The sequence below is a fragment of the Thunnus albacares genome, chromosome 5 (assembly GCF_914725855.1).
Source record: "Thunnus albacares chromosome 5, fThuAlb1.1, whole genome shotgun sequence".
NCBI lineage: Eukaryota > Metazoa > Chordata > Actinopteri > Scombriformes > Scombridae > Thunnus > Thunnus albacares.
In genome coordinates this window covers 14,592,030-14,615,666 of record NC_058110.1, presented here as the reverse complement: position 1 = coordinate 14,615,666, position 23,637 = coordinate 14,592,030, and the positions used below count along the sequence as shown (strand labels likewise).

General features: G+C 39.9%; 1 protein-coding gene across 3 annotated transcripts in view; it reads left to right on the top strand.

Moving 5' to 3' along the window:
- Window positions 1-3,232: 3,232 nt before the first annotated feature.
- Window positions 3,233-23,637, top strand: part of LOC122982834 (thymocyte selection-associated high mobility group box protein TOX-like) — an 82,049-nt gene continuing 61,644 nt past the window's right edge. The window contains exon 1 of one of the 3 annotated variants that reach the window (XM_044352410.1): window positions 3,233-3,845. In XM_044352410.1, coding sequence (XP_044208345.1) covers window positions 3,741-3,845 — 105 coding nt within the window. In that variant the 5' untranslated portion in view covers window positions 3,233-3,740. The remainder of the gene's footprint in view (window positions 3,846-23,637) is intronic. The other 2 variants (XM_044352409.1, XM_044352411.1) reach the window with 2 other exon arrangements.

Below are 23,637 nucleotides of genomic sequence, written 5' to 3'. Positions count from 1 at the left end.
ATTTTTATCCACAGAACTTTCTGCCAGACTAAAATATATATGCAATTTCCTTCTTTTGTAGGAAAAAATGTCAGTGCATGTTTGGCAGTTGACTAAGAAGTCTGAATATTAGAAAAAGTATTGATGCTATAGAGCTACTATCCAAGTCTGAACTTTGCTGAGCTGCCAAATCACAAAAAAATGCAAATAAACAAATAGTTACATTATTTGTGTAGTTACCCAACAGTCCGTGAGCAAAGATGAAGTGGTGAAAACAAACCAAATACCCAAACCATGATGTTGTTTACTGTCTAACTTTGCCTGGACTACTTCACTGTCTCTTTCTTAATCATTTTCATTGCCGTGCTCTGTTTGTCCTCTTTAAACTACTAGCTTGAGTTTCTTGTCTGTATTTTAAAAAATGTTCTCATCAAGAGGACCTTTGCCACTCATCAGGCCAACAGATTGATTTTTTCACTGGCATATCTGATTGAAACTAAATAAAACTGTCTGACACTGTCAAGAAGTGAATGACCAGCTCTGTGTGGATTTCATTGGAGCCATGTAGAAAATGTTTTGAATGACTAATAAATATTTGAGTTTGGTTTAATCATTAGTTGTTGGTTAGTGCAGATCTAAAGAATGTCTAATTGTCCTCCGATGCATTTAAATAAAATCTAATATAAACCATGTGTTTAAGTGGTTTAATATTAAAATTGATCAGCAAATATGCATATGCTTATATATATATATATATATATATATATATATATATATATATGTATAGAAAATGGAAAGGCAATTATTGAATTGATGATAAGAGCAAATCCGTGACATAATTGTTTATGAACGCCTTGCCATATAAATGCACAGAAGCTAATGTGGAAATGTGCAACTTCAAGCTATGTTATATGGTAAATTTATGTTTTAACGATGCATAAGTCAGGACTAAAGATGTTTTAAAAGGGCCATGGTGGCTTCAGAAGTGGTAAAAGTTTGAACTGAATACTGAGGCTTCATCCTGCCACTGCTCAAAGCAACTTACTGTAATTCTCAGCAAGAAAGATACAACTGATCCATGGACACATTTAACGCAGATACAGAATTTTCTATGTTCACTTACCCTAAGATGATGGCCTTAGTTGTTTAGAATCACAGACAAATACAGTCAGTTATTCTCGAGCAGCGTGTGATGTATTACATGAGAACATAAACTATAATTTACTAAACAATGTATGCTGCCCATACAAGCTCTGCTCAGTAATATCTGTAGCATGAAATAAACATTGTGTGGGTGTAAAACAGTCAGCGCATGACTCTACAAAGTTACTGTTAGTTATCATTAAAGCAGCGTTGGAAGTCATCGTCTAATGACATGACGGACCGGAGGCTCGCTCGACTGTTTTTTACTGCTGCTTTGGGAGAGAGATGTTCAGCATTCACTGTTTCTTTTCTTTCTTTTTTTTGTATTTAGCTATCCAAGGTCATAGAAATATCACATGCCGATTCTGTTTTGAGAAGATTTTCGCTTTAAATTAGCACAACCCTCAGCAGTTCTTTTGTTCTCCCACGCTTTACTCAAATCAGCCATCATTTCTGCAGAACGAACTGAAAGCCAAATTATCTTATCTACCTTTCATCTTCCAAATTTTTTCATCTGCATCACATTTTATTTGAGATTAAAGTAGGGCTGCGTCTTTGTGCAGCACTAATTGCCATAGAGCTTCAGTAATTAAAGGACAATAAAGCCTTAGTAGTAATTAGTTTCTCTTGTTTGGTTGCTAGCCCATCAATTGTGCTTCAATAATACTGATCATTAGCATGCGCCTGGGCAGTGAAGGATGCTGGGAAAGGAGCCCTGCACACACAGCACTCCACATTCCATTCCCATGAAGCCATGGCACCGAGCCATGTGGTTAACCCTCTGTGTGCTGGGCCGGGGAGAGTGGCAGGACGTGCCTACCAGTGAAGGCCCACACTGTAAAATAAAGAGGTTGAACTGTAACGTAACAGGCCTGCTGAAATAATAACCCGCTTTTTCCATTTCTGAAGGTTGAGAACACAAGAGCTGCAGCAGTGGGCAGATGCTGCTGTCATGGTTTGTGTAAACAATTGTACCCTTCTCAGTATTACATGCTCCTTTATTCAGATCCAGGTTCACCTAATGAAAGCCTGTCTGCAACACTGTTAAGGAGTGATACAGTAAAGAGGATATATTAACACTGTTTAAATGGCGATGCATCCTAGAAACGGATTAAATTAGGAATCTTTAAAGGAAACAACATCGGGACAATAAAGAACATTTCTGTGCAGGCAGAGTGTATGGATTGTGCTGTAAACTGTGGCATAGCAATAACGCCAGGCAGCAGAAAATGTGCTCTGTTCTGTACTTTGCCTTGACATGATTGAAAGACAATGGTCCCATGGATAGGCCATTTCAACATCAAATGTGCATGCACATCACAGGGCAAGGGGGTGCTATCCATCACATTCAGTGAGCTGTCAGATGCAGCTCTCACAGCCCCAGCTTCTCTCCACACACATTTGCAACTGCATGGCAATACAAGATTAAACCTCCTTGTACATATTCCACCCTGGGCAAAGTGTATTTTACACTCTGTTCAAAGTGTGCTGCTCTGCATTGTTGTGTGAGGTTACTGTTTTCTTGTATTTTTGCACTTTTTAAATCGAAATAACACCAAAACCTAAAATGCAAGTACTACTGAGGACAAAAACAACTTAATGATTATTGAAATGGACTTCAAATAATAATACAGAATAAACTCTGTACAGAACAGTGGACTTTATAAGAATGAAATCTCACAGAGTTGTGTTCTTTTGCTTTAATGTATTCTCAGGCATTACTGTAAAATGCAACTGCTCAGAGGCCTGTCCAGGTGAATTTTGCTCACTGCCTTTGGCTATGGACTGGGGATGGGCTTTGCAAAAAATCAGGTGACGCCGATTTTAGGTGAAGCACAACAGGTTCAGGTTGTAGCCACGCAAATGAAAAATAAAAATACATAAAAACATAGTCGAACTACACAGAGACTCTGTGCAACCTCCTCCCGTCCGCCTTGGCACAATAACCCAAATGAAAGCCTTTATGAAGCACCGATGGAAGCAGAGTGCGCTTTATAATGCACAGCCGTGCACACTACTACATTTCCAGCTAATCAGAAGCGCGCAGTTGCAGAAAGGAGAGCGGTTGCCAAGGCAGCCACCAATCTCCCCTCCCCCTTCTCCCTCCGTTCCTCTTTCCCGTTTATTATCGGCAGAGGTCGCATGGCAGAGGGAAGTCCAACTGTACTGGAACCAATGCAAGAATATGCACCTCCATAACAAAGCCTGTATGGAGTCCTGAGAGCAGTGGGAAAATAGAGGCTGCAAATTTATGGGCTGCTGTTCAGCCGTAAAAAAAGAGATCTAATAAGAGAGGATCTAAGTTGGAGGTTTTCTTGTATTTGTTCTGGAACAACGGGATAGTTTTGCAAACACGTGCGTATCCATGAAATTTGTACTCCGTTTTGAGTGAGTGAGTGTTTCGCATCCTGGTGCGGGGCTGCTGTGAGGAGGACTGCGCATCACCAGAGTTGGTGCCGAAGTTCGGCCGCGAACGGATGTGAGGGAAGAGTGTACCGAGTAAAACTCACCCACTTCTTTTTTTCTTTACCTCCTGCTTTGGCGTTGTGTTTGCTGAGACAATAGTGAGTCAAAGACGCTGAAAGTGATTTCATGCCTTCAGTCTCGCACAACCTGAGATGGACGTGAGATTTTATCCTGCGCCCCCGGCAAATGTGGGTTCATGCTCCCTACCGACTGATCCAAGTTGTCTGAGCCCGTTGGACTATTACCACTCGAACAAGGTAAATAACACGCTGTATAGCCTCGTGCATAAAAATGATTTCATGTCTCACCTGTCTCTTCTATGTGAGCCTTGTCAAACACAGCCTGCAACATTTACGCAATGCAAACGCATGCTTTGGACGCGTTTTATCCAACGGGCGCTCACTTGCTTCAAACACACAAACTACACACTTCAGAAAAAAAAGAAAAAAAAATGTAAAGTGTCAGCAAGTAAAGTAACCTGAGCTAGGATGGACTGGTTTTAATTTAGTCTGGACCAGGACGCAGAATTAGTATTAATTCTTACTTTAGACTTAAACCTGCAATCATTCTATTTTGCTGTTCAAAGAAAATGTGTAGTCCAACTTTTTTCTCTCTCTCTCTCTCTAACCAACATGGTTATTATGTTATTTCCCCGGTGAGATTGTGCAGTTGTGTTTTGCACAAAGCTGGCATTAAGTGTCCCACCCGATGTGGAATACCAGGGGCTGTATAGAATCCATACTGCCCCACTCTGCTCTCTGCTCCAGCATTATCTTCCCTCTCAATGATTTCTTATAGCTTACATGGTTTTCCGCTGGGAGTTCAGCGATTAAATGGATGTGTGCCAGTAATGTACTGTTAATTACTTTGTAACGAGAAACCACAGAGTCTGGCTGGTACAAGTACCACTCTTTTCTCTCTCTCAGTTTTGACACCCCGCGGCTTTTGGCTTGTGACCTGCTCTGACTGACTCCATTGCAAGTGCGCAGGTGGCATTTAAAACAACATATGAATATTTTACAGTTTGACATTTTCCAAGAAAAAAAATAATAATTATGAGCCCTTGCGAAAAACAAGCAGTCCTTGGTAATCCTGTTATGAAGAACCGAAGGATGGAGCAACACAAGAAGTCTTTAGAAGTATTAAGTTGAAAGCTTGCCATAAGAGATAAAAACACCACAAAGTATGATAAGATCATAGAAAAAGTACTAATGAGTACCACAATCACTGTAAACTGTTTAATTAAAGGACACACAGTTTCTAGGATCTCAGCCATCTGCAATTACTGAATTAGACTTTGTTGTTACTTACCCCGGTTAGAATATCACAAATCAAAAGACTCTGGATGTTGACCTGCTTCTGTAGATTCGTATGGTTTCTCTGATAAAGATGGCTTTTAGGTATGACAGTGAGGGGAATGATACAAAACACAGTTGGGGATGTTTGTCTCTCACTGTGTGGGCAATGGAAAATCTCTGTAACTGAACGGAACATTCCAGTAATCAAGTGAAAAGATCATCTCCCAGTCGAGGTATTAAAAGCGGTGCTACAGTAATCTTTGTTCAGGTGGCACAAAGCAAGTTAAAGTGAGAAAGAGAGAAAAGAAAAACAGGGCACAGTCTATTTCGCAATATCCGTTCGATCACAGATGAAATAAGGTCTATTTAAATATTTATTGATAAGTCAGCTTTACACCTGTGACACACAGATGGGCTCTTAAAACTATCTCCTCCGCGCAGGCTATCTTTTTTTTTTTTTTTTTTTTTTTTTAGGTCAAACGAATTAGGATCATCCTGCATGCAGATAATCCTAAGAATATGCTGATATCAAACACTGCATGACTCCTGGAAACAAAGCCAATAGATATTTAACCGATATAAAGTGCTTTCACAAGGGGAGAAAGTGACACCAACTGCTGTCACCGATACAAAAAGTGTGGCGCCCCTCGAAATTACAAGTGTTCATTTGAATTATTGAAATCCCAGAATAAGGCACAGGACTGCTTTGCTGGAAGGAGTGGGGGCCTTTTTTTCCACAAGGGGAGGTATAATTTGCTATCATCACATGTGTAACACTAACTACCTTCACTAGCAATGTAAATGAGGCCAGCGGGGATCATTCGGTGTCCTGTTAACACAACGCAGGAGGTCAAGTTCCTCTCCTCAAACACTTGTCAAACTGGCTGTGGCATTAAAGAGACATCTGATTTGTTATGTGGGAACTGTATCTGATCAGATCTGCCTGCTGCTAATCATCTCTGACAGCCTTGGTTGGCCAATTCCAAATTCTGCCCAGGTCTCTTTCTAACGCAGTGAGGAGGCAAAAAGTTAATCATCACATTAAGGTCAATTGTTTTTATGGGCTTACTTTGCATATTCATGTGGATATTTTGGTTTGTTGCTGAATTTGTTAGCAGATTTGTTGGCTTTCAGTTTAGCCTGAGAATATTCTGTCAGGATAATATTATTGGAAAAACGTCAAAATAATTTGAATAAAAAGAAGCTTTTGGTAAGACGGTTGCAATTTGGCAACCACATTGAGATTTAGCACCATTACTCGTCTCTGGCTGCTGAGTCACACACACGGGCTTAATTGGATAAAGTGAGCATGTGCTTGTGTTTTAGCTTTATAATGTGTTAATTTGTAAACCTGTTTTGTGTGCCACTGACTTACTCTGGATGCCGTGTGCTGCCACAAGCCTAGTTTGAGTTATGCAAGTTTAGCAAGTTTATGTGACTTCCAGGGAACACGTGTGCCGCTGTCATGCTGTTCACACTGCTCATTTGGAGCCGCAGCTTGTTTCATTCATAATAGTTTGTGTGCATGTTAGATTACCAGCGCTTCTGGATGGATTCTTTCTTGCACTTTATTTGATGCGCTGATAATTACTTGGATTACTAGTCACTGCATGAATCATTTCCGTTACTGTGCTGGTGTTGTACATGTTCTATAAAAACATCTTGCAAGGAGGAAATGTGAACCTTTTCCAAGATTTGACAGTTCACATTTTGTCATTGACTGTTCTTTAAATAACATGAATCAATCTGCTAGCCAAATCAGTAGCCAATAAAACTCTATTTTACCCAGAAAAAAGGAAAGAGAACGCCAAGAAAGAGATGCACAAATTGAACAGGGAACGTACTTTAAGTGCAGATTGAGATGATTCAGAAAGATCCATAAATAACTCTGAAGATGTCTACTTCAGTACTTTCAATACTCACTTTATTTCGCTGTGAGTGTACGTGCCTTTTATTTCTGCGGTGCTCTCCCACAGCCGCAAAGAAAAACAGAATAATACCATCATAACAGCTTTGTGCTGTGATGATAATATGAAAATGTGTCATGTTTTAATGCTGTCTACTGCTTTACAGCCTGCATGGTACATATATTACTCATATATGCTGTGTAAATACCGTACTAATTTGCACTTTGTGTTACATCTTGTCTTATACGACGCTTGCAGCTGTAATTGTACCGTCGCCATCCGTTTGTCCGGCACCTTTAGTTTGCTCTGTGAAATGGGAACACAGTGTCTGCTCCTTTATTTGAATACCTTAATCAAACAGTGCTGACTGCTGCTGCTGAGGTGAGCCACTGCCTACAGTACAGCAATAGCATAGAGTGCAGAGAGAGCAGGCCCTGTGTTTATACACCCAGGCCCCACCCAGCTCATATATCCTCCCAACAACTGATATCTGCCTAGATAGGGCATGACTGAAGAGCTGGCTTTGTTAGTTGGTGGTCTCCTCTGCCTCAGATAAGCTGGGGAATGATGCCCTCCATTTGAATACCTTATCTCAATTTTGTTTTTTTTATTACATGACTGTCTTGTGTATGTTGTGCAAAGGTTTGATTACTTTGTATTAACAAATTCAGCCAGTTCCCATCAGCTGATCATGGTCAAGTAAAACAAGCTGGCTGACAAATTAACCAGTCTGTAATGCAGGTTGTAGCACGTTCATGGTCAGTGGTGTTGTCGCTATTAGCTAATGACAAACTCTGTGGTATGTGACAGAGAGGCAGAAAGGGAGAATCAAAGGATGAGTGAGAGTCAAATGGGTTGAAGTAATCAGTGGCCCACTATGGGGACAGTGCGAGTGTGTGAGTGTGTGTGTGTGTGTGTGTGTGAGTGTGTGTGTGTGTGTGTGTGTGTGTGCGCCTGTGCATGCTAACTCGGGGCCATTCAAGCGTTTTGCTGACTACGGAATCACAATCACAATTGCTTTCATAGCCCCGTGCAGAGGAAGGGCATGCATACCACAGTAAGGGCCGGTGACACACAGCAAGCAGGGGCAGAGCAAAAACAGCCACTAAATCATATTCTCCCTGCCCCGACACGCGGAGGAGATTTTTAATACGGATTCCGACCATTTGAAATCATTTCAATGAAACTGGAATTGGCTCTGACATTGGCTGTGTCACAGAGCCTGCATATGGCACAGAGATTTTTTTTTTTTTAATCTAGGTGGCTCTGTGTGAAAAGTCATTTTCCCAACAAACCACAAGATGTCTACATCAGTTTTTTTTGTGTGACTTTTATATTTTTTAAGATGAGTTTTGATAAACAGACATGAATATTGATAAAAGGAAATAAGACAAGTGATGCTTTAACGCCACATACAGGATGATGAATTGTGTTTTCATCATTTAAATGCCCTGTGTCTCTTTGTTTGGCCTTTAAATGCAGTGTTTCTGTTTGATGTCGGTTATGAGAGTGACAGTATGAATGTGTGTGTGGTATAGTGGTGTCTGGGGGGGTGGGGGGAATTGGCTGGCAGTCTTAAGCTACTTGCTGGTTGGTGGGTACCAGTGCATCCCCCTCAGCGTCTGTTACCATAATTAAGACCAGCCGCCCCACTGTAGTGTGCTTACATTAGTCAGCCAGGGCCTTCCCATGGGGCAGTGTGATGGCATTCTCATTCTTACTGCCGAAGAAGAAAGAAAAAGAAACGCTGCCAGCACCTGCTGCAGAGCAGGCCCCGGGGTGTTTAGTTAAATGTTGATTATGTTTGTTAATGGCTGCAAACACTCAAAAGAAGCGACGCATGACAGCGTGTTAAAACTGAAGTGCAAATAATGCAGCACATCAGTCAAATAAGTTATTTATTTGTTTTTTTTATTATTCATTATTACCCATCTATCTAAAGGTTCATCAGCAGTTTGTCATCTCTTGTAATAATTAGACGTGCAGGTTATTTCATTTTCATGTGGTTTAAGCTCTGTTGTATCGACAAGATTATTGGAGCTTTCACTTGTCCTGTCATGAGATTTTAACATGGGACCCCCAAGTAACTCTAATTTTATTTTGTTTAGCAATGGAAAACAAAAGAACCCCCTCCCCCTCCGGAGGATGATAGAAAGCTATAATATATACTTCAGATATTGTACATTACAGCTCATATCTTGCATACAGAGCCAGGTTATCTGTGCTGGAGGTAAACAAATGGAAGCAAATAAGAAGGACTGTAAGAGCGTCATGTTGCTCGCTCCATGGGCCATGTATGTTATGTATACAATGCAGGTATGCACAGTATATACTATATTAATGTATGTACTGTGTATATATACTATATACTGTATGCAAAGAATGTATGCATGAGTGCTTAAACGATTGGTTGATTAACTGATATGTCAATCAAGAACAAATTACTCAACAACTATTTTCATAACCAGTTATAATTATTGAAGTAATTTATCCAACAAAAATGTCAAATATTGACATATTCCAGCTTCTCAAATGTCAGGATTTGCTTCCTTTCTCAGTTTTGTATAATTGTATATTGAATATATTTAGCTGAACTAAATAAGCAATTTGAAGATGTCACTTTGGGCTCTGAGAAACTGTGATGGGCATTTTCTTTTTACTATTTTTTGACATTTAATAATTAAACTACCCAATTCAGTGATAAATTAATCAACACAGTAATCACTAATTACCCTATCCCTATGTGCAAGTATGTATGTCCTACTATACTCAACAAATGCATGTTTGTTTGTATGATCAGTATATTTATGTACAGTTTATCTATCTATGTACACATGTACTATATGTATGTACTGTGCTGTATGTACTATATGTATGAACTGAATGTATGTACTGTACGTGTGTACTGTATGTATGTATGTATGCATGGAAGAGGCTGGAAGCTGGACAAACATTCCCAGTTGTCTCAGCTTCCTGAGGTATGTCCTGTGCAAACACCATGGGCCATGGTAAGCTCCTTGCCAGGGATTTAAGGCTCTTTCCCTCCCTTGTTTTCACTGAATATCCTTTACAAATATTATCGGCCTGGTGTCAGTGCCATGTTTGCGCTGCGGCTTGAAAGGACGGAACCCATATGAAAGCTCAATTAATGGTCCAAGTCCAGACTTAGAAACACAACAGTAGATAATACAATGATCTCAAAGCTCCCAGAGTAAAACATGTTTGAATTTAGCCTCGTCTGTGTAGATTCAGCTCATTCTTTTGGGGTTAAAATTGTCAATCAGGATACTTTTTTTTAGGTTGCCATTCACCAGCAGATATTTGACTTCTAATCTGAGCTCTGGTGTCTTTCATTAATTCACTGACATGCATTGATTTGAACTGCGAGAGGTTTCCACTTGGGGAGGACAGGGTTGATAAATCCATATGATCCTGAATTTGCTCTCTTTCCTCTTTCTCCTGCTGTGACTGTCTCGCCGTGTCCCTTGTCTGTCAGGAGCATGTGTTTATTATGTGTGACATATTTAGCAGGCAGATATAATTGCCTGTGCAAGGCCGTAATCGCCTGCGTCCAATTCAGTCAGCAGAGACTGCAGGAGCCCACAGAGCCACTGAGGTAATCAAACTGTGGCTCATTCTTCCTTTTCGAGAGCTAATGATGAGCTCCGTGATCGCTTACAATGGGCAGAGAGAGTGTGAAAGAGTGCGAGACAGTGTGACAGGAAAGGTATAGTACATGGAGGTTGTAATATCATGGTTTTAGTTCTTGCAATGTTATTATTTTTGGTTTAAGATATGGGAAGAGCCAAAACAGAGAGAGGAGGAAAAGTTGCAGTAGAGTTATGGAAAGAGAAAAGAACAGAGATAGAGGTTGTAAAAAAAAGAGGTAGAGAGGTTAGAGGAGACTTGTGGGTTGAAGAAAAGGGAGGGAAAGCGAGAGAAAGAGGCCCTCTCTTTGTGTTGTCGACCTATTTAGTCTCAAGCTGGCCATGAGCCATGCTGATGAGTGATGTCGCTAAGAAAAACAAACAGAGGAAAGAAAAGTAGGATTTTGGAAATTATGACATGGTCAATGGTGTTACGCTCGAGGACTCTTGTCTCTCTCTTAACTAGACTTCATCAACTTCATAGCAGCTTGGTAGGGTTGTTAACACACAGGAAAGGGAAACTTGAGCAGATCTTTTTATAGATTTGTTAATAACACAGTAGACAGTAGTGAAAAACCCTAGCCTAAAGCAGCACTTACTGGCACAACCCACGAGAACCAAGAAAGTATATGTGTATGCATGCTTGTGTGTTGCTGGGATGTTAATGTGTATCCGCTGCTCTGTGCCGGCCCCTGCATGTGCGCAAAAGTGTGTGAATGAGTGTGTGTGTATATATGCACCCCGAGTATACTGTTTGTGAAAATGTGCTGGAAAGTTTAAAGCTGAAGAGGGCTTGCTTCTGTTCGCAAAATCAACCAAATTTGCATTAAAAAAAAATCAAGAGAAATAGAGTCATCGTCACATCAGGGAGTCTAAAAACAGCGTCTAGTTGTCGTCTCAATTTAGAAGAGTTGAAGTCAGAATCCGAGACTCTCAGAAGAGTCCTGAAAGTTTTTTTTTAAGTCAGAGAAGTGACTCAAAGAGTCATGTCACCCAAATCACAAAAAAACTCTGTTTTCACTTACATAGTGATTTCTAGCCATTCTGTTTTAGTTTTTATGTTGTTTGCCCTGGATTTTAAGATTTCCATCTCTGACATTTCTGCTACAACGAGGTCTGTAGATTATTTGGCCTAATTCTTCTGGAAAGAGATGTAATTTCTAAATGCTGTGCACAACACAAACTCAATTTCATTCATCTCCATAAAATGTAATGGGGTGCATGTAGAAATCTAGGAGACTGTGACCTGGGCAAATAAATCCAAAACAATCTGCATGTGTAAGAGAGACACTATGTTCTTTTGTAATTTGGGTTAATCGACCTTTTAATCTTAATTCAGTTAAGTGCCTTGTTGGGCTTGTGTAGTTTTGTGTACCTGTTGCTGCAGTTAAACAGCAACAGGTACATTTAGGCCGGTTACTTAGCAAAGGCATTGGGAATGTCATAAGTAGAAACAAATGTTTGTGGCAGCAGGGCAGGGAAAGGGAGTGAAACTGAGAGATGGTCATGTTTTATTAAGCCTGATAATGCAGCCTAATCTGTGGCTCGGGTTACACAGTGCTTTGTGGGTAATTAGAGATCATGTCGTATGCCTGGCCTGCTGAAAAATTGCACTCCGCCCTAATCCCCTTCTATCCGCCTTCCACCCACCACCTCCCTTCTTCTCCCTTCATTCTCTCCCTCACTCACAACACCCCACCCCACCAAATGCTTCCAAATGAGCTGGCTTCCTGTCAGGGAAACACACAAATAAACAAACATGGCAGCCATATTTCAGGTAGCTAGTTATCAGAAAGTTTATACCTTGCTCTAAGATACTTGGAAATGTGCTTATGTGCTTAGAATTCAATAAGAGGAAGTCAACAGCGGAGCACTTTGTGGTTTGCTTTGTGGAACTTGTTAGATGAATGACTAATGCCTCCTGGCAAGTGCCCCAGGTTTACTATTACCAAAACAATGGCACTTGATACAGAGCACCGTAGCCTTGGTTTTCACACAGACAGGAGCTCAGGCTGCTGTTTTCTTTTGAACCCTAAATGCTGACTGCCCATTCATGCAACATCCCCCGAACACAGAGACACACACAAAGGAAATTCTCAACTGACACAGTGACTTGTTGGAAAACAACTGCTTCTTTCATCGCTCATTGTCCTCAATTTTTCCATTGTTAAAAACCTTCCCTTTCTCGGTATCTAGATTCGCCTATCACCACGTGTAAAACAGTAACCGTGTTTACACACACACAGTTATATAATTACTGGCCTTACTCGAATTATGACAGCAACTCCATTAAACTGTCTACATACTGGGGAGAAATAATGATGCAATTTGTTACAGTTTTGGAGAAAAAGCATCAGCTGCCTCCCACCGCAGTCTAAAAAAGCCGTACAGGTGCAAGGACTGGTGGAGGAGCAGGTTTAAACAGTAACTCACCAGGTTAAATGATTGCAGTGTTTCCCCTAGAATTTTTGTCACGCCTGGTGGTTTGAGCCAAAAATCCCCTTTACATAAAAGAAGACATGAAAGCAATCTTAAAACCCACTGTATAGAAACAACATTTATCTCCACAGTATCTTAAAGACAACTCATAAAACCTCATCCTACAGTATGCACAGTATGAATCATCGAAGAAAGTGTATTAGTAAACTGAATCTTATCACAATGAGTACGTGCAATACCAGTACTGTCATATAGACATGAGCCACAAATAATAAGCAGTACTTCTCAAATGTGTTAAATGTTATACATACTCACAGTTTAACAGTGTGGCATTGAACTGAACTCATTAACCTCCTCAACCTCTTCAGAGCCACCAGAGGAGGTCTTATGAATTATCATTTACTCAGATACAGAGGAGATGAAGGCATAGTGTTTCATAAGGGTTCGTGTTCATGCTGCTGCCATGTAGGGAACATGCTTTCAAGCAGCTCATATACCATAAGGCGCAGACTACTTTTGCATAAAAATGTATCAAAATGCAAAACTGAGAAGTGTTAGAGTCGCATGGTAATTACTGCCAGAGCTAGAAGGCTTGTTTCTGCAGGTTTGATTGGTTGCAATAGTTGTCAATCGGGGGTGTCAGTCATTGTGAAATCTCTTCACAGGTAGAAAACATACACAACATGCTCATTTTTAATTTGTCAGCAAGTTCAACAAGGGTTTAAACTGAGCTTAAAAGGGTAAACAGTGACTTTTGGGGGGGGGAGTGTTGCTTTAATATTAGCATCCAGATACACAAACACTCCTATACTCCTGCTAATATTGCAATAATCCACGTATCATCTGGGTAGAATTCTCATCATCACACAAAGCTCAGAGCTTTTGTTTGCATGCTACCATTTAAATATAATGTATTGTTGGACTTAAATAGGGAGTTTGATGCTTAAAATGCAGGTTTAAGTTGCCAGTTTCACAGTAATAGGACTGCACAGTCAATGAAACTGCGTGCAAACTGTATCCACAAAAACAATATATCTTTTCTGGGCCAATTGGATGGAAATGATAACAAAAATACAATCCCAAGTTGCCCAATTAGAACTGCATGAGTTTTAGACTGCAGGACCACACACAGACACACATGCAGGGTTATATATACTCACTCACTTTTACACCTCACAATCCCCACCATCCATCCATACACACACACACACACACACACACACACACACACACACACACACACACACACACACACACACACACACACACACACACACACACACATCCCCTATAGCTTCAAGGCATTTCATTTCCTCTCCTCCTATGACAACATCACAATATAATGGGACACGGTGTCACGTGACAAGAGCAAGTACATGGAGCAATCAAATCGCTCTTTCTGTCTCCCTCCCTAGTTTGAAGGGCAGAACGGTCAGTCGTTACATAAACTAGAGTTGGATCAATTACAGAAAAATGTGCTTTGTGTCCTTGTCATAAGCGGAGTGATGAAGCAGATAAAAAATAAGTTATCTGTGTTCCGTCAAGATTTTGATAAAATGCCTTGCTCTCTGTGCTCACTATGGAAACGTACTAAGGCTACGATACTTCCTTTGGGTTGAGCTGCTGAAGTGAAGTGGCACTATTTAAGATTTTATGTATTGTTAGCCTAAATGACTAAGTGTGGCTGCAAAGAGCGCCCTGTCCTGACCAGTTGAGATGCCGAAGATTTGGCATATTTGCACAAATAAAATTCTTATCAGTTGCACACCCTTCCATCTGGAGGAAGTGACAAACTAAGACTTGAGAGTCAAGTACCAAACAATCTCGTAAACAAGCGCTCTGTCCAGAAAATATTTGACCTTTAGCCTCTCCCATCCCGTTTGGAATCCTTTGGTAGAAATGATCACAAACCACGAGGGTTGTTAAACACTAACACACTGTGTGTACAGTTTATACTTAAGTTTGCAGGTTTCTATTATCCCATACACCCCCACATCAACACTTTATTCAATCACTTCTGTCTTTGTGATGACTTACTTAGACTGTTTATCTTTTCTGGTTTACAGTGTTATTTCCAGCGGTTAATTCTTCATCTGTTGAGCCATGTCGTGGCTGACCCTTGCTCCAGGTATTCACTGTGTGCTCCAGCGTAGCGCCGTGGCACAGTTTTCAGATGAGTCTGTAATTAAGTCATCTCGGAGCCTTGAGAGCGCCACTATAGCGCACTGAGCTGAGACCAATCTGCCACTAATTGTCCCGAGTTTTAATTTCTAATGGAATTAGGGCCAGAGGGAATGCCGCTTAATGAGATGCAGTTAGTGTGTGTGTGTATGCGCGCCTGCTCTTTTATCTGTTTACTGTAAGTGCTTTTGCCCCGGTGAATAGAGAAATAAGTGTGAGTAAAGCAAGATGTTCTGTTTTGATTTTGTTACCTTGTTTCAGTTTATTCTACAAAGCACTCAGGATGTCTCTGTCTGTCCAAACTGTAAATTTATACATATGGATGGTAAATGCACCTCAAAATAAGTCACATAATTGATTGTACATTGACTGTAGAGTGTCTGAATAAGCCTTTTAGTGATACCTATTCCCTTTTACACAAACTGAGGAGTGCCCTCTCTTAATAACTGTGTGACAGTGGAGATCCTTCCAAAAGTGAGAAGTGCTTTTGCCCTTGGCATTCAAGTTATTGCTCAAAAAGCGTGGTTGTAGACTGGAACTGGAAAGGTTGTTTACATAGCCTTGGGAGTGTTTGTGTCATGATTTAGATTCCAGGCATTTCAACATCCAAATAAGTCAGTTTAGACTTCTGAGGACAAGTAAACCTGAAGAAGAAATGAGCCAGCTGTGTTTAAAATCTGTTAGTTTTATCTCTTAAGCTCGACAAATTTTGTTTTCAATTATTACAGGCAAAGAGAGGTGAGAGTCAACATTCACGTTACATGGTTTGGTATATTGACAATTGCGTTGTTTATATTTTATTTACAGTGCCATAAACAATGCCGTTTTTGCATTTATTACATTTGAGGATTTTTAGGATTGAACTCCTTTAGGTCTGTGATTTTAATGACAGCACACACACACACACACACACACACACACACACACAGAGCAGTCTGTCCTATGAGGTGTTCCACAAGCACCAATTTGGCACCAAGAAGATAAAAAACTACACAAGCACCCCTGAAGACAAATGACTGCATGAATCTTTCAAACACTTTGGTAACTGTAATTTTTCTACCTTATCGCTTTTGAGCGGAGTTTGCTTTTGCAACTGACTCAAGGCCCCTTCCTCTTATTGTTTCAATATGTCAGAGCATTGTTTGAATGAGGTCACCCATTACCGATCTGGCCTGAGGCCAGCTTGACTTCAGCTGATTTAATTGAATCTACGACATGAGTCAAACTCAAACAAGCAGAGACTGCTTTGCCATGACAGCCTCATTACTCCACATTAAGAACTCATTTCACAATGCATTGTGACTTTGGGCTTGACAAATGGTGAAAAGGGATGAAATCAAATAAGTGACTACATTTTGGAAGACTACTCTTGAAATGCGCTAGATGAAAATACTCCAATACTGTACATATATTATAGGACAGCAAAAAATAGTCTTTCTGCTATTTTGTATAAGTTAATGTGAATGCCTTCTGGGTTAAAGTGTTCCCGTGTTTGCCGTCTGCAGTAATGGAATGACATTCAATGCCATTTTCCCTCTTAAATGGAATTTTTGTCAAAGCGTTATGAATTCAACCTGCCTTGTCACTCAAGCCACAGACACTGCTGAGAGAGGAGAAAATATGCGAATGAAACCTTTCACTACAGATTTTAGCTGTGAGCGGACCAAATAATGACGCCTTTATCACATCTACGGCACAACAAACAAAGAGGGCTTTCTTGTGACATACCACAAGATGTGATATCAGGCGGTATAATGACATACATTATATATATAACATTCATAGCATCTCTGTAGTGTCCTAACAGCATTTCAGCATTTCATCAGCTCGAACCTCGACTAAATTTCTCAATTAAGCATGCATTCTTTGAGAGTCATTGGCAGCTCGGCCAGAGCTTGCGGGGGAAAAAAAAAAAACGTATGGCAGGCTCAACGTGCCAGGGCCTCCCTCCACAATAGGGAAGGAAATGTTGAGACTGCGAGGGCTGTGGAGTGGAGATATGGCAGTGTTTGCTTAGGGCTAGGTATCAGGCACAAAAACAAACATGGCCGCCCTTAATGAGCCTGTTTGCCTGCCAAAGGTAAAGACAGCTGTTGTCTCTCGCCACAATGGAACAGGCCTCAGTACCACAGAGCACAGACGAGCACTCTGCATCCCCATAGTAACGCTCACCTTGTGTGTACTCAAGAGGGAACTTATTAAGTCGCCTTTACAGATAAATAGTGAGTAAAATGTAAATTGTGGCGCCATACGGCACTTTCATAAGGTTTGACTGTGAAATGAAAAGGTTTATTAACTCTTGTCTTTAGAGCGCTAAAAGTGAAATTGCTTGTGGGAGTGTGAAACGGCTGTGCACTGAGCGTAGACATCTGACTTACTCATAACATTAGCGAGTGAGAGTTGAGAGACTGGGGCTACATAACACATGTTATTGCACTGTTTGAGAGGCCATACTTACTTTGCTTTTTAGCATCTGTCATTCGGGACTGGAGAAAATCTCTCTAAAGTCTCTTCTGGTAAAAAAAGTGGCTCCTCAAAAGGACACTAATGCACAGGGATATAGGCAAAGTGGGGGGTAGTGAAACCTCGAAAAGCACTTTTCTCCCATGTGAGAAAATTAATACATTCTAGCCTGTCCGACTGAATCAGCACTGACAGCTTGCTGCACTCTACGGCTAATTTTAGAGTTTAAAATATGAGTGAGATGACTGCACAGGCATTTTGTTGAGAGAGCAGCCAGTAAGAAACTGCGAACATTAAAGGTCCAACCGTCAATTGCATCAGCTTCTGTTGAAACAAAGCCCCCCTGCCCCCGCACTTTCCTGGCATTGTGTACAGTGCATTTTGAGCTATTGAATGGGTGACATTTTTTCATTATTACGCTAGCTTCTGATAAATGGACTGACAATGTCATAGATAAATATAAGTTTCGTATTGTATGGATGAGTATGCTGTTCAGGGACCTAAAGTTAGATATATGTAATCATACATATGAAATTAACTGGCAATAACAACACAAAAAAATAATATAGAAAAAAATCATTATTGAGAGGACAAAGTATACTTCTAAAATCAAAGCAAACAACAGTTAAAAAATAATGGAAAATGAGGATGTAGCTATTATTTGTGTGTACTAAATGAGATACTTATATGGAGTTAGTTATATGCATGTATGAAGACATTTACCTTTGATTTTTAGTGTTAAAAACATTGGGCATAGAAAGATTTCTTGTACTTGAGTGAGACTGTTTTTACTACTGAAGTTAGAGTTAACTTTGATAATGTAACACTGAAAGACTGCTCTTGAACTAGGTGTTAATCTTTTCACAAAACTAATGCAAGTCTTTGATCATGTTTGAAAAAAAACCGATGTGAATCTAATTTATACAGAAATAAATCTATAAAAGCTAGTTATCTTTTTTCCCAGTATTCACTGCACATTTTTATACTCTCTTGTGAGAAAACATTAACATTACAATGAGATTGTGGTTGCCAGATAACTGTCATCATAGTGCTGTAAAGGCTCAAAGTACATTTCCTGTTTGGCTATTTCAAAGAATGACTTAACCACTGCAGTATTGTCACTACAGTGAAAATGTCCCCAACCACATGTTTGACACCACAGGTCCTGTATGGTGTATTAGTAATGTGACTTGTTGGTAGTCTGTCCTCCATCTTTGCATTAACTCCACACAATGCATGTGACTGCTCGTCTTCTGTAATGCAGCTGAGGCAGCAGTCTGGGGGTACAAATGGTGTTTGCGGCTCTGTAAGGCAGCATTAGGATGTCGAAAATGTTTTTACGCTCTTTGGCAAGGTGTCACCCAACATGAGAATAGTATTAATTATGTCATGACAGATGAGATACAGTCCAAGGGTGCAAAATAGGGTTTTATTTATACAAACCTTTCTCAGAGGCAGAGATGATGCTTTGTTAATTTGAATCTCATTGGGTGGAGCTAAGGAACCACTTAGACCCAGCTAGAGGTAAGAGATAGATAATTTTATGAATAAATTTAAGAAAATGCAATCCAGCTATATGAAATGATCAAGGTTAGTTAATTAGTTTAGCTGACCGTCCAAGCTAAAACCAGTTGCTTTGTTTACCTGCTGCTACAGGTAACAATATAAGAAAGTAAACCAACCTGCTCTTCTTCAACAACCACAAATGCAATTGTGATTAATGAACAAAGAAAACTGTATTTTGCCTTCCAGTTCTGGTAGTCAGATAACCTTTTAAAAAGTTGTTTTTTATTCACTCATTGCAGTTTGTCTCAGTGGGAAGATTTGACTGCATCAAAGCCTCAATGTTGAAAATCTAAAACAAATCACATTTTTATGATACACACAACATAAATGTGTCTTTTTATTTGTCCAGATCTTGCTACTTTGCAACATTATCATGACTGCTATTCTCACTTACGTTATCATCATATTTTTGTCAGCAACATTTGTCTTACTGCGTGCCTCCCTAGCTGTAATCTGTTAGCACTTCCCTTATTTGTTTGCAGCAGTGTCTTTCAATTAAACAACAGGGCCAGTTTCTTCAGAGATTTGGTTTTTTCGAGTGACTCCCCAGAGAGGGAGGAGAGGAAATGGCTGAACACATCAGACGCATTCGCCTTCTCTGCTTAGTTACCTTGCAGGGGGAAGATGGTGATACCCATTTCCTCCGTCTAATGTGTTTGCTTTACACCCTATGCCAAGTGTCAACATGCAGCTTCTTGACAGTCATTTTTCATTTGAAGCAAGAGGCCAGGTTGAATAAACTGGGACATTGGGCTGTTTTTGCATTTTCCCTTCTTTTATTAGCCAGTTGTTGTTTTTCAAGGTGGCAAACTTCTAACATGTTTAAGGTGAAAAGTGCACCAGTCAGAGATTATTACTTAATAGCCTTTGCTGGCTGTTGATTGAGAATAAAAAGCCAATTATCATAATAGGATATGGGACATAATGACAGAATTAAATGAGTGTGACAGACACACACAATAGGCCTGCTCTGTCATCGCCTTAGCCCAGCTTGCTTATTAGAATTAATCTGGCCTGATTAAAAATGCAAATGTCTCAAAGTCATTGATGGAGTTTACATGTTTTTATAACATTTAACTGATTTAATTACATGGAAAATGAAATGGTGGGATGTGCGATTGAATTTTTTTTCGTCATCACCCTCCTGCCGTTGCCACAGAGAAATGAATATTCTCTCATGCCAGGAAGAGAAGGTAATGAGATTAGTGCTCTCTCTCTCTCTCTCTCTCTCTCTCTCTCTCTGTTTCTCTCTCCATCTCTGCTTTTCAGAAGCTGATGGTTTGGTTCATCGAACCAAGAAGAGCTGTTTTATTGTTATCACTGAAAACATTTTATCTTGCTCTTAGTAGCACCTACTGTATTGTGTGGGCAAAATGTAAAGAGTTTCCTCCTACAGTGTATCATTTTAAAAGACCCAAAAAAATGATTTACAGCTTAAAAAAACATATTCTGATTCTTCCCAGTGTTATTTTACACAACTCAAACTGCAGTTTTGAATTAAGATCAAAGGTTTTAACAGACATGCTTTCACATTTTCAGTTTTATCTCCAGGAAGGGTCTTCTGCTGAAATTTAACACAGTATATGGGAGAGAAAAGTCACATTTAGATTTCATTTGTTATAACAAAACCATTGTGCAAAAATGTCCATGTGTCCCTTATATCAGTCATCTCTTCTTAAACAGTCATACAGCATATTGCACACAGTGACCTGTTTGAGTGGGGCCAGCCAGTTCCTGTTTTCTGCATTCATGCCACTAAAGGTTTCACAGTATACTCAGACTGTGTGCACCTTGTACTGTGAACTTATTAGAAGTGCAGATTGATAGTTTTACTAGAAACATGCTTGGTGTTTTTGCACCTTTCAGCCGTGGTTGTAAAAAAAAAAACAACCTGCGAGCATGCGGTGGACATCCTCTCAGGGAGGAAATTGATTTTGCTGGCTTTGTTTGTTCTAAACCGACAGGCGACATGCATTATTTGTTTTGTTTTTTTTCTTTCCTTTCAGACCAATCGTTTTATTGGTGTATTAACATGTTTTATGGCCATTATGGCTTTATAGCTGTTTCAAAAGAGTTTTATTTGAGATAGTATATTTTTTCCAATCATAAAATGTCTACAATGTGAAAGAGGAAGCATTTGGTACTGACAGAACATTTTAAAATTTGATGCATGTGAATGGGCCAGATGTTCTGTTTTGATCTTGATGTGTTGTGTCTCTGCCTCTGTTGCACCATTTCCCACCCACCTCGCTGTTCGTCATCATCGGCAGTAGGCTACAGTTATTCAACGTGTAACATGGAGATGTCAATGTCAAGCTACAAAGTGGTTTGATCACAAACCAGAGATTCTCAACACACTGTGAAAAAAGGCTTTTTTATTTAAAGACCATTTATTTTACAGCGGGAAAAAGACATACAGACCTAAAACTTTGTGTTGACAGGACAGGATCAATTCCAACTCCGCGTCTGTACATCAGCTCAATGTGTTGAAATGGAAAGAATGCTATTGATCTGTGTGCATTAGTGCTCTACAGTAACATAAGCAATGAGCGGCAGAACAAAAGAGGCACTGTGCGTCACGCTGGAGGAGAGCTGCCATAGAGAGAGGACAGTTAACTTCATGCAGTCCATTGGCATTTCATTGTTTATCGTTTTAAGTCTTAACGTATATTTGTCTTTCATAAAAGAATTTTACCCGCTCAAACGCATCTGGAACTGATTTTGGTCAGTTAAAAATATATAGGCCTAATATACTGTTTTGCCCCGCAGAAAGAAAGGTTATTAAAGTGTATTATAGGAAAGTGCTGCAAAAAATATAATACTGCTTGACACTAAAAAGCTAAGAAAGCCACTAAAGCCTGCTGTAATAGAGGTCAGGCAACGCAGTTACATCCTAGAAATCAAGTTGCTCATTTATATTTTCACGAGCTGGCCTCACTCACAACTAGATCGTCTTATTAGGCTGGAAAGCATACATCCTGCGCTGATATTTCTCCTCTTCCAACTCATATTTTCCCTCAAGGGAGAAAACACAATTACTTCATTGTACCACACAGTACAGTATATCACGTTCTGCACATTTCAGCCAGAGAAAAGAGGCAGTGTTATGTTGGGGCATATGGCATCATGATAAATATGCTTTAGAGGAAGAGAGGAGGGGTTGGAGGGTGGGGAGGGTCACTGTCAGGGCACAAATTGAATGAACTTTAGCGCAGTGATTGGATTAGTGTATTGTAAACAAAGGGTTATTTCGGTAAATATCCTAATCCTAGCGGCCTTGGATTAAAGGCAAACAAACAGAAGAAAATGAACCAAGAAATGTCTCCAGTGCTTTGTCCGAGTATTTCCACCTTATCTAATGTATCTAACATACCATATAAAGGAAATTATGTTTTAAATCTTGATGTGAAAGATGCAAAAGGAAAAAAAAAAAGATGTCAAGGCCCCACTACCTTGGATATGAAGACAAAGATCTGTGACCACATCTGAGAGAGACAGTTAGACAGACAACGTGAGGGCCTTTTCAGTAACTGCACTGTTCAACTGTACCTATATGATGATGACAGGAAATGAGGTGATGACAAGGAAAACCCTGAGATGCCACACGGAGGGGTAAAAATAGGCCATTTGGCACGAGAGAGCAAGAGAGGGGGCGGAGGAGAATCAGAAAGAGGGAAAAACTGGTGCAGAGTGTCTTCTTTTAGGGACTTTCTTCTGCAGACCTGAGATAAGAAACTTCACTTTTTAAAGCAAGTTGTTAGATCAATTTCATTTTCACTTGTTCGTTCGTTTTGAGAGAAAGAGAAAGAGAAGGAGGAGGGGTCAGAGAGGAGTGGCAGACTATAAAAGTCCCCCCCAGTTAAACAACAAAAGAACAATGAATACGCCTCTCTTTTGAGTTTACAGTCTGCACCTCCTACACCTTGACAGTCAGAAAACTTAACCCATTACCACCTTAAATGTGTTACAAGTCCCACTTCTTACTGTAACAGTGTCAATTAGATTCACTCTAATTGTGACCCTGGAAAAACCCATGTTGGTTGTTGGGAAAAAGAGTCAACATAAGTTGTCTGACCCAGGTCCATCACACGTTGCTCTGCGCTGATTAAGATCAGGGTGCAATAGCAGACAGAGACTTTCAGACTTTCTGCTGCGGTTAGTAAACGTGACTTGCGATGCTTCTTGAACCCAAAGATGCTTCAACGTGACTGTAAAGTGCAAGTTACCACATTTAATATTCATGAGGTCACCAAACTGCAACGCCAGATATGTTGAATTTGTAAAAGCAACGTTGCAACGACGACTGTTAATGGCAGTGAAATGCAAAAAAACTGTTAAGTACATATAAAAGTGGCTTAAGGACTGTTAAAGTCACAAAATATATCTGATGGGTCAAAAGATAATGATTGGTATAGGAATGAAGAAAGAACATTCAACTGCAAACATTTAGTTTAATTTTCAAACTTTTCTCAAATCTTTGTATTTTCTCCAAATTACTTCATATTTTAAACTTTTCTGGCCGATAAAAATTATGAAACAATCTCACAT